Below are 11,515 nucleotides of genomic sequence, written 5' to 3' on the forward strand. Positions count from 1 at the left end.
CTACCTAGTTTTGGATTCCTACGCTGGCAGGAGGTGCAAAGCTCTTCGCTTAGGGGTCAATGTTTTATACTTGACGAAGTGTCGCTGTCTGTCTGCTGGAGCTCTGTCCTGTCTGTCTGCTGCCTGCTGGACCGCTGTCCTGTCTGTTTCTGAAAGCTACTCCATCGTTTTCAAGCGTCTAGTAGCTGAAGACACAAGGTGAATCCTATACTCTCACTCACATATACTGTACACACCATGTGAGGTGCTGCTCTCCTCCTTCCTGCCCTATGTGGGCATGTGTTACACACCATGGTTCAGACATGATTAGACACAGCTGTACAGCAGGGGAGAGAAGTTGAGTCAAACAGAGTGTGGTATGAAGAAAGAGGAAGTGAGAGAGGTATGAAGAAAGTGAGGGATGCTGAAGTAGGAGGAAACAGCTGGGTCAGGGTTGAGGGGGTCAGGATGGGAAAGGAACTCAACCCGGCCCGAGTTTTCGCTTTGTTTGTTTTCTTTCTTCTTCTGGTCCAGGTTCTGTGTCCCCTCACTCCTCAGATTGTACAGCGTCTCTTGCACGTCTTCCCCACGCTTCTGCTATTCGGCTGATCGTTGCTCATTTCCCCATCCCGCGTCTGTTTGTGAGGAAGGACCGGAGGACACAGACGGGACGGTACTGGCTCTGTACCGCCCAGTCAACCCACGCTAGATGTGATGGTGTGGATATTGAGCAGTACTCAGGGCAGGGTTGTTACAGAAGGTTTAGCCTAGTAGCAGCTCAAGACACACTTCACATGGGGGTCAATGAGGTCCTTTGTTTTGGTAGCCTAGGCCTATATCAGTCACCTGCCACTTTTAGTCTTCAGTAGGTCTCCTCGCCCTCTAATGAGATGAGGTAAGGTCAGTGTGCCACTGTGAGATTCTGTAGAGTATATATTCTGTGCTGTGGAGATATAGGCTACCCGCTCGTGTACGTACACACACACATATCCATCAGATAGTATCCCCTGTCGATCACGTGACCTCGCCACTTGTTCTAGTGTGGTGATGGTGTGCTGGGTACTATAGTTAATTTGATTATGTGGTACCACAGAGGAGTGATCCCGTACATGAACTCCCACAGCGGGAGCTCTGCTCCATCTGAGCCGGGGGGGGGGCTCTGACCCTCAGCTCTACCTCCAGCTGTTAGGGGGATGCGGCCTGGCCAGAGGGGAACGTTGTGTTCTTTGTTGGAGTGCACGTGGCTCTGTCTGTTTATGAGATGTAGCCGCCTGGATCACATGTTGTTGCTCTTCAGACTGGCTTATGAAGAATGAAGCTCTGTCTGTGTGTGTGTTTGTGTGTGAACCTCTAGCCCGGGAACGTTCTGTTAGCGTCTGTCTCTGGCCCCTCTGTGACCCTGTGTTTTCTCTCCAATCAGCATCAGCGAGAGCTTCCTGACGGTGAAGGGCGCCGCTGTCTTCCTGCCTCGGGGAAATGGCTCCTCCCCTTCCTCGGCGCCCCGCATAAGCCAGCGGCGGAACAAACACACAGGTATGCCCTCCCGCTGACTGACTGGCAACAAATCAACCAACAAACAGACAGCCATAGGACAGGAGTTCATTAGGCAAACGTTGCAGATGGACATGTCACAAATAGAACCAACATGATTCTTTACTTCATGTCAGAGAAGCCTGTCTGTTCAGTTCTTTACAACATAGAAATGTTCCACAACGTTGTCCTGCTGAACGCGCCTCAATTCTCAACACAGACTCGTGGGAAACAGACACTGCCCCAACATGAGGCCAAACCATAGTGCTGCTTATCATTGGAATGCAGCAGGCATTCTACAGTGTTGAGGGAACCAACACTTACTCTAAGTCACCAGAGCAAAGCTGTCCAGTTCAATTGACCCCATAGCTGTTACAATATGACACCGGTGGGCCACTGAATGCATGTTGCTTTGCCATAGAGTTGCTATTTAGGCGTGTGTTTTTCCATACCAGTGTCCTCGTGCTCAAGGGCAGAGATAATTGTTGTAAGTATGTGTACTTGTGGAAAGGCTACTCCGCTGGGTTTTCTATGAGTTTATCACCAGCTCTGTTATCTAGGTCTGGTACGTCCCTCTGTCTTGTTTTCACTGACGAAATGTCCTTTTGGCCCTTAATTGTGGGGAAACGCTCTCAAGTGACGGACATTTCCTGTTACCTTGGCTGCATTTGAATGTAAATGTTTATCCGAGCTACGTTTTGGAGTTTCTAGAAGCGTTTAATCAGACACTGTCTTTTTTTGTATGTCTGCATAATGTGGACTAACTTCACCCAGAAGAGTAATGAGTAGGAGCAGATGGTGTGCAATGTGTTCTGATGTGTTTCTCTCTCCTTCCCCAGGTGACCTCCAGCAGCACCTGCAGACCATGTTCACTGTGCTGCGGCCAGAAGACAGCATCCGCCTGGTACGTCTCGTCCTACATCAAGTTCAAATGTCAAATTCATGATGTTTCGTTCACATGGCAGACAAATGAGTCTAGGACCATTCTGATAAGTACTTCTAAATGCAGAGGGATTGACCAGAGGATATTTATTCTCCCTCCCTCTCTCCCGTCTTCCCATAAGGCTGTGCGCCTGGAGAGTGCGTACGCTCAGCCTCAGTGCACGCGTTACATGGTGGTGGTGTCGACCAATGGGAGACAGGACACCGAGGAGAGCGTGGTGCTGGGCCTGGACTTTGGCTCTTCAGACAGGTTAGTAGTGAGTACCACTCCATGCAGTGTGTGTGTTAGTGAGACCCACCTCTTTGGAGTTGTGTGTGTGTGTGTGTAGCATCTTTAACAGCTGTCTCCTCCTGCAGCTCATGCACAATGGGGCTGGTTCTACCTCTGTGGAGCGACACACTGATCCACTTGGACGGAGATGGGTAAGAAGAGCAATACGACTCCCGTTTCCTCCTTCCTGCATTTACTGTAGTTCTTCTGTCCAGTGGGACTGTCACATAACCTGTCTGTGTCTCTGTAGGGGCTTCAGTGTGTCCACGGTCAACAGGGTCCATGTCTTCAAACCGGTCTCTGTCCAGGCCATGTGGTGAGCGCGCCTCCTTTCTCTCCTGCCATCTCATCCCCCTCTCTTTTACTCTGACTTGTCCCCTCTTTTATCTGTTGGTTTATCCTGTTATTCATCTTTCTCCCGTTCTCTCCTTCCTCCTCTTCTTCCCTCTCCACCTGTGCCCCCCCAGGTCTGCCCTGCAGTCACTCCACAAGGCGTGCGAGGTGGCCCGCTGTCACAACTACTACCCCAGCAGTCTGTTCCTGACCTGGGTCAGCTACTACCAGAGCCAAGTCTCCTCCGACCAGGTCTGCATCAACGAGTGGAACGCCATGCAGGACGTCCAGTCCCACCGCGCCGACTCGCCCGTCCTCTTCACTGACGTGTGAGTGTACCAGTCAGTCTCTCTCTCTCTCTCACACACACACACACACACACACACACACACACACACACACACACACACACACACTTCCACATTAAGCAACTGGGAAAGTCTTGTGTGGGGTAGGTCACATGGACTTCTCTCCCAAAGAAAACAACATTGCCCAATTACCAGTGCAGTGTCATCTGCTTCTATTGTTGCCACAACACCCAGCTTCAGGCAGACTTCCCAAGACCCCCTGCGACCTTTGCCTTAGAGACCAGAGGTCAAACACGCACAGAGCTCTGAGCGCTACCTCGTCATGACCGAGGTATCAATCTCCTGTAGCAGAAAGATGCAGCTCAGAGGTCTGTATTAGCGGGGGAAATTCCCCACCCAGACGCTGTCACGTGTGCCTGCTCGTTTAGGGGGCCTGTCTACAACGCCAGAACTCGGCTTGCGTGCCAGCAGAGTCGAAAATAGCCCCCTCTCCGTGACCGCTTTAGTTATGCATGGAAAGAGTTGCTAGACAGATAGGTAGACGAGCGGGCGGATGGATGGAAGCAGGTGGCCCAGGGCAGTCGTAGCGAAGGGGAGGATGGAGGGGTAATTGAGTAGAAATAATAGCACTCGACACGTTGGACGACATTTTAAGAGGTCAAAACCAAACTGTTTTAAAGGTATTTTACTGGAGAGGTAAGCCTCTGGATTGACATCCAACGGCCCAGCTAGCTTTAAGCCTAGCCATGCAGGCACAGTTGAAAGACGTGCACGGACACACACACACACACACACACACACACACCCTGGTTAAGCTTGAGTACTTTGCACGCACACTTAAAGGCAGACAATGCGAGTGTTAGTCAACCTTGTTGGGGTCACTGCCAAAGCTGAGATACCTGTCTGACAGACATCATATTTGCCTTTGCTCTTTGCACATTCATTTTATTCACTATTGAGGGCTCACTCTGACGTGGAGGATTTTACCCACATTTGTCACCCGCAAATATGTGTGTTTGTGTATAGGTTGAATGTGTGCAATTGCATACAGTGTAGTGCTTACGACTGTAGTGTGGTGGGGTCAATTCCATTTAAATTCAGGTGTTCAACTGATACTCCAATGGATTCCAATTCCGAGTTTACCTGAATTAACTGAGTTAAAATGAAATCGACCCCTACCCTTGTGTTCATTGGCACATGGGTGAGTGTTATTCAGAGAGGTCAGGCACCTCTGGCATAGCCAGTAACCCAACCCCGGCAGTAGCTCGGTCTCTTGGGGAACTTGAAACATGTTGCATCTTCCAAGTCCCCAAACCCTTTCCTCAAGAGGCCAATCAAGTCTTTGTTTCTATAAACAAGCTGCCCCTGGCTCTTTCCGATGTTCCAATAAGGACGCGACATAATAATAAGCATGATGGGTCATCAGACTGGGACAACAACACAAAGTCCCAACACACTTCTGCTGCTGCACAATCCTGCTGACTGTTGTGGGAGCGTAGCTACTGACCTACGTTGCGGTGTGAATTGTGAAGAGGTGATTTGGTAGGAGAGGGAGCGGGGGGGGTGCAGAAGAGGGTCTCAAGGGACCTAATCAGGGCATGTTGCCCTTAGCGCTGCACAAGTGGCTAAATGTGTCCTCTAGATGCAGTTAGAGAGAGGAGAGGGTAGGGACTTTTCATTAAAACAAGAACATAAAATCTAGACTTCAACTGAGTTCTGTGGTTTTGTATGATGTGGAGACTCTTTGCTCTTATCAAACCAGAGGCACTTAGTGGCTTCCTCACTAGTCCTATTTAGTGTTGTGTGAAGCTCTTCTGGGTGAGAGAGCCCCCACAACCCTCCGAGGTAGACTGAGGGATGTGTCCTGAGGGTGTCTTTTGTGTGTCCACAGGCCCACAGAGAGGGAGCGCACGGAGAGGTTGATCAAGACTCGCCTCAGAGAGATCATGATGCAGAAAGACCTGGAGAATGTCACCTCCAAAGAGGTGGGTTGAAGACTTTGTCTCACACACTCTACGGGTTCTCTACTGGTCCTAACGGGTTCTCTACTGGTTCTAATGGGCTCTCTACTGGTTCTTCAGATTCGCACAGAGCTGGAGATGCAGATGGTGTGCAACCTTCGGGAGTTCAAGGAGTTTATTGACAACGAGATGATCGTCATCCTGGGTCAGATGGACAGCCCCACAGAGATCTTTGACCATGTTTACCTGGTAAGAACACAGTCAAGGACTGCATGGCACCCTATTCCCTATATAGTGCACTACTTTAGACAAGGACTGGCACCCTATTCCCTATATAGTGCACTACTTTTAAGTCACCTTCCTCTTTTTGTCCCTTTTTCTGCCTGTTTGTCTCTCTGCTGATATCTGTCGAGTTTGGCTTAATTCTGTTTTGTATCCAGGGCTCTGAGTGGAATGCTTCCAACTTGGAGGAGCTGCAGACCAGCGGGTAAGAGACCATTCTGAGTTGTCTATCATCATGTCAGACTGTTGGTTACTGTGACAGTTGCAGCACAGTTTCAATACGGAGTCGAAGTTCCAGCAAGTGACGTTCTCTGTTTCACTCCTTCAGTGTGAGGTATATCCTCAACGTGACGCGGGAGATTGACAACTTCTTCCCAGGCGTGTTTGAGTACCACAACATCCGCGTGTACGACGAGGAGGCCACCAACCTGCTGGAGTACTGGAACGACACCTACAAGTTCATCACCAAGGCCAAGTAAGATCTCTGATTTGTTGCACTTCATTAGGTGTCCTTGAGTGTCTTGAAAATGTATTATTATTATTAAATAGGTTTCAGGGGATTCTCTTTAATTTTATAACTTTTTTTAAGTTTCATTTTTTGCATTTTTGTTTTTAGCACTGTTATTTTTATGAAGTTATGAATAATCAGGGGTATTCAACTCTTACCCTACGAGGTCCAGAGCCTGCTGGCTTTCTGTTCTACCTGATAATTAATTGCACCCACCTGTTGTCCCTGATTTAGAGGGCAACAATGAAAACAAGCAGTGGAACTGGCTTCGAGGTCCAGAGTTGAGTTTACCATAAGACACTATATCAATACAAGATACAATACTGTGTGTCATAATCAGTTTGTCTTCTGCATCTTTGTCCTCTTCACTCCCTCTCCTCTAACCCGTGTCCTGTGTTCCCCTATTAGGAAAGCAGGGGCTAAGTGCCTAGTCCACTGTAAGATGGGTGTGAGTCGCTCAGCCTCCACGGTGATAGCTTACGCCATGAAGGAGTACGGCTGGGACCTGGAGAGGGCCTTCGACTACGTCAAGGAGCGCCGCGGCGTCACCAAGCCCAACCCCTCCTTCATGAAGCAGCTGGAGGAGTACCAGGGTATCCTGCTGGCCAGGTAGGCAGCTCTCACATTCTGGGCCCCACACACAGCTCTCACATTCTGGGCCCCACACACAGCTCTCACATTCTGGGCCCCACACACAGCTCTCACATTCTGGGCCCCACACATATCTCTCACATTCTGGGCCCCACACACGGCTGTCACATTCTGGGCCCCACACACAGCTCTCACACACACCTTTCCTCCTCCTTTCTCCGCAGTAAACAGAGGCACAACAAGTTGTGGCGCTCCCACTCGGACAGCGACCTCTCAGAGCGCCACGAGGCTCCGCTGTGTAAGACGGGCCCTCACAGCCACACCCTGGGCCTCTCGGACACACACAACAACAATGGCCCCACGCCCTCCCTGCAACACTTCCTGCTCCAGGCGCTTGGTGCCGCCAATGATCCCGACAACAAGACCGAGGGCTCCCACATCTCAGACACACAGTCGGAGCCCGTCCGACTCACCCGCTCACTCTCCCACTCCCCTGGCCTGCCAGCCTCCAACGGTTTGTGTGACTCCCGGGAGAGCCTCTTTTCTCGAGGGCGAGGACCCCGCAAGGACTCCTTCCTCCCGTTGGCAGTCACGGTGCTGCCCGAGGAGAGAACGAACAACTCTGCTCTGGTGGCCGTGACTGTGCCAATCACCGCCGTCCCCCATCCTCCCCCCTCACTGCATATCCTCCCTCCTTCTCCCTTCCCCCAGCCACTGGCCAAACCCCTCCATCTAGGTTTGAGCACACAGCTGTCCAGTCCTGTGCCTAAACAGAAATCCCAGCGTGTAGAGCTGACCCTGGATCTGCCTGACCTCAGCAGCTCGGAGGTCGTATCTCAGGCCACCCTGGAGTCCAGCGACGACTCGGACACCCTGGGACGCTCCCTGTCAGACCCGCTGAGCGAGAGGGGGGACAGTGTCAGTATGATGTCCCCAGGGACCCCCATGGCCGTGAGCCCTCTCACCCCAGCAGCGCCTCGGTCTTTAGGACCCTACGCCAACGATGACGACAATAACAACCCCAGCGGGAGCGGTGACACAGACACTATCCCCGCTAACCCTGTCGACGCCACATGCATCACCGCGTCCTCCAACCTCGGCACGGACAGCATCGACTTCTTCAGCGCCCGCGAGAAATTCCTGGGCCTGTCCCAAGACGGGAAGACCCGGACTCTTTCCGAGCAGATGGCTCAGCGGACGCCTCAGTCACGGTGCCCCAGCCAGGAGCTGCAGCCGCTGTCCCCCGAGAACCCTGCAGGAGCACTGCCACCACTGCCAAGCACAGAGGAAGAGGAGCAGGGAAAGGTGAGGCGGCCATTTAATTGTATTTGCGCTGAAATTTGAAGGATGAATGCCTTCCTCTTGTAGAGTGCCATCTATCTAATGCCTTCAGAGCTCCACAGCCCTGCTGAGAGTTACTGAGTGATTTTAAACAAGATTACAATCCTCAATGGAGACAGTCAATCGAATTAATTGTGATCTAATTCACTAATCCATTAGATAGGGATTGAGCAAAACAATGATATGTCTTTGGGGATGGTTTGTACAATACTGCCACCTATTGGCAGTATTGGGGCGGCAGCGTAGCCTAGTGGTTAGTGTTGGACTAGTAACCGAAAGGTTGCAAGACCGAATCCCGAGCTGACAAGGTACATATCTGTCGTTCTGCCCCTGAACAAGGCAGTTAACCCACTGTTCCCCGGTAGGCCGTCATTGTAAATAAGAATTTGTTCTTAACTGACTTGCCTAGTTAAATAAAGGTACAAATTGGAAGTATCGGGGTTCTACATATCAAATTTCTCAGACAAGGGAGTGCTGATTTAGGATCAGTTCTGCCTTTTCGATCACAATGAAAAAGATTATCTTGACAGGGGGACCTGATCCTAGATCAGCTCTCTGAGGCGCTTGATACATACGGCCCCAGTCCTTTTGAGACAGCCGTTGTCGACAGACTTTGTAATAGTGGTGTCATTCTCTTTTCTTTTTTTTTTAATATAAAATGTAATTTGGTAGCTGTTAGTGACGCCCCCAGCATTAATACACAGCTAACTGTGCTTAGATATCATCTAAACCATTCTCTCTGTTCCGTCTCTCTCAGAGTTCCCCCCATACGGAGGACGGTAGCGACCGAGCCAGTCACGAAAAAGCCTCGTCGCCTCCCCATCACGAGAACGGCGTGTCAGTCCGCCATATTGTCACGGAGATAGAGTCCATATCCCACCCACCGGCGGCGCCCCTCTCCTCCACCCAGCCGGCCCCCCGCAGCCCCCAGCAGCTGCACCCAGACGACCGGGACGAGGAGACCCCATTGACCTCGCCCTCCTCCTACCCACAATCCCCCTCCGTGCCTCTGTCGGATTGGCCGACCGGCTCGGTGCGCAGGGCCACCAAACAGCTGGAGCAGAGGCTGAGGCAGGAGCTGGACTTACCTCTCAGCAACACGTCTACCCAACGCTCCCCTCTCCACTCCCCCAGTGCAGAGTTCCACCCCACGGGCTCCCCTCTCCATACGCCAAGCACGGACTGCCCACCCCTCCTCGCTCCTACCACAGACTGCCCCGAGCAGTGTAGGCCTACCCCTGCTCCTGAGCGAGGAAGAACTCTGAACGAGGCGTTCACTGTGTCGGCAGAGCCCAAAGGAGAGACGGAGCAGGGAGGGTTTGTCGTCTCAGACATGGACGTTGCCCCAGCCCCTTCCTTCTCTCACTACCCAGATGCCAGCCACACCCCTGAGCCCATCCCAATCATCGCATGCTCTTCTCTAGAGCCATCTAGGGTCCAGCCCCAGACCCCCCCTGCACTGCTGTGGCTGGAAGGGGTGACGGCCCTTGACTCAGACACGGATGGCCCCTCCCCTCCCCCGCCCCACGACGGAAGGCTGACCCTGGCACGCAGCACTGAGGAGCTGGAGAAGATCCAAGAGACTCTGAGGGAGCTGCAGGCCTTCCTGTACGAGGCGGGGGGCCTGGGGGCTGGAGAGAGACCTGGTCAGGGGCACCATCACAGGGAGACTCCCGTGTGGCAGAGGGCCATGGAGATCGAGGCGCGGATCCGCCAGGCGGGCCTCACGCCCCCCTCCTTGATGAAGCGCTCAGCCTCGCTGGCCAAGCTGGACTGCCTGGAGCTGTCAGCCAACGACCTGAGTGACTGGGACCTACGGCCCACCACCGCCAGCCCTCACGGGCCCCCATTGATGCCCACCCCTCACCCCCGCTCCCATCATCACCCCAGCCCAGACGATGTCTCCAAGAAGCAGCGGGTGTTGTCCCGCAGCCCCCCCACCACCCCCAGGGCCCCCCTAGGGGGGGTGTTCCCACTGGACTCAGACAGGACTGATAGGGGCTCCCAGAGTGCAGGGAGAGATCCTCCCTGTCTCTCCTCACCTCCATGTCTTGTTCTTCAAGGGGAGGAGGAACTAGAGACAGACCCCTCCCTCCGGCTCACCCGCACCCAGTCCCCGGCGAGCGCTCCCGACGTCACTATGACAACCGCGCTGCAGCAACCCCGCGGGAAGAGTCACCCGCTGCGGCGGCTCCGCAAGGCTGCCGACAAGAAACGGACTGCCACTGTTCTCTACCACACCATGTGACCTCACTGCACTCGGCCCTAGGCCGAGGGTGTCTATGAGTGTGTGTGTGTGTGTGTGTGTGTGTGTGTGTGTGTGGTGTCCTAGGTCCGACATGTGCACTATGTCTAGACTGTCCCCCTTGGGCCCTTGTCTGTATTATGTGTGTGTGTGCACTGACTAGCTGTGTTGGACTCTATGTAAGCTGTTAGTGTTCAGGTGAATGCTGACTCTGGAGGTTTGTTACTGTAGGTGCTTATACCTCCCCCCCTTTATGGTTTCTAAAACAGTTGTAATTTTTACAACTAAAAAGAGGGGGCTGTTTCTCAAAAAACATGCACTTTACTCTCTTGTTTTTACCTTTTTTTAATTTTTTACCTGGGGAGTGTTTTTGCACTGAATCTATGGTAGCCTGTCTGTAAGTCACATCTTTTATTCTTCTTTTCAACAAGACAACGTTGATCTTTTATTTTTTTTATCCTTTTCTTAGCTGTGACTATTAAAGAAACAAAAGTACATATATCATGACTCCTGTGATTCCTTATTGAAATCAAGAGGATGTTTTTTTAGGAGATCCCCCTGGGGTGCCCTGCGTTCAGTTGTAAACGCTGTGGAGTGTTGCAGATAGAAATGTCCTGAATAGAAATGACATGGTTCCTTTGTCTACATGTCAGTCATGTTTGTTCCACATAACATATTTCTATGTGAACACTCCTCAAAGTTGTGCCCTGCTGAACTCGGCTCTGTTTCAACAGCCCCGCCTTATGTTGAAGATCTGTCTTTACATCCCCCATGTGGACAGGACAGGAAGTGCCAGTAAAGTTGGGGGGGGGAGAAGACACTGGCTTTCCGTGAATCCTATCTCCTCACCTTCCTCTCAAACGTATTGGAGAAGGTCCAAGGTCCCACTCTGAAGTTTTAATCCAATGTGTTTTGAGAAATATCCAGCCTCTACATGTAAGTGATGTTTCCTTAAGGTAGTGACGTCTGCACTGCAGAATATTTAACGCTGACGATGTGACTCCTCCGGTTCATCCGTTCTTAATTAAAATGGTCTCGGATTTAGGTTTCTAGCCTCCCAGATGACGTAGACCCCTGTGTAGATCAGACGCTATCGTACTGGAAAGCTTTCAAATAATCTGCCTCGTGTGAATGAACCGTAACGCCTGCCCCTAAAACTCAGTAGTTTAACTAAAGTGTTGAAATGGTACACCAAAACATTTTTAATGGGTTTAATTATGGAAG

At 51.7% G+C, this 11,515-nt stretch overlaps 1 protein-coding gene across 2 annotated transcripts in view; it reads left to right on the forward strand.

Annotated features, from left to right (window-relative positions):
* The window catches only part of LOC115163116 (protein phosphatase Slingshot homolog 2), a 33,587-nt gene extending 22,795 nt beyond the window's left edge, over positions 1-10,792 (forward strand). For both annotated transcript variants that reach the window (XM_029714738.1, XM_029714737.1), the window contains 13 exons: positions 1,400-1,512; positions 2,349-2,413; positions 2,574-2,701; positions 2,809-2,874; positions 2,973-3,038; positions 3,190-3,384; positions 5,255-5,348; positions 5,445-5,573; positions 5,765-5,811; positions 5,935-6,081; positions 6,523-6,723; positions 6,930-8,010; positions 8,804-10,792. In XM_029714738.1, the coding sequence (XP_029570598.1) occupies positions 1,400-1,512; positions 2,349-2,413; positions 2,574-2,701; positions 2,809-2,874; positions 2,973-3,038; positions 3,190-3,384; positions 5,255-5,348; positions 5,445-5,573; positions 5,765-5,811; positions 5,935-6,081; positions 6,523-6,723; positions 6,930-8,010; positions 8,804-10,294 (3,823 nt within the window). In that variant the 3' untranslated portion in view covers positions 10,295-10,792. The remainder of the gene's footprint in view (positions 1-1,399; positions 1,513-2,348; positions 2,414-2,573; positions 2,702-2,808; positions 2,875-2,972; positions 3,039-3,189; positions 3,385-5,254; positions 5,349-5,444; positions 5,574-5,764; positions 5,812-5,934; positions 6,082-6,522; positions 6,724-6,929; positions 8,011-8,803) is intronic.
* Positions 10,793-11,515: the final 723 nt, after the last annotated feature.

Source organism: Salmo trutta, chromosome 26 (assembly GCF_901001165.1).
Source record: "Salmo trutta chromosome 26, fSalTru1.1, whole genome shotgun sequence".
In the NCBI taxonomy this organism is placed as follows: domain Eukaryota; kingdom Metazoa; phylum Chordata; class Actinopteri; order Salmoniformes; family Salmonidae; genus Salmo; species Salmo trutta.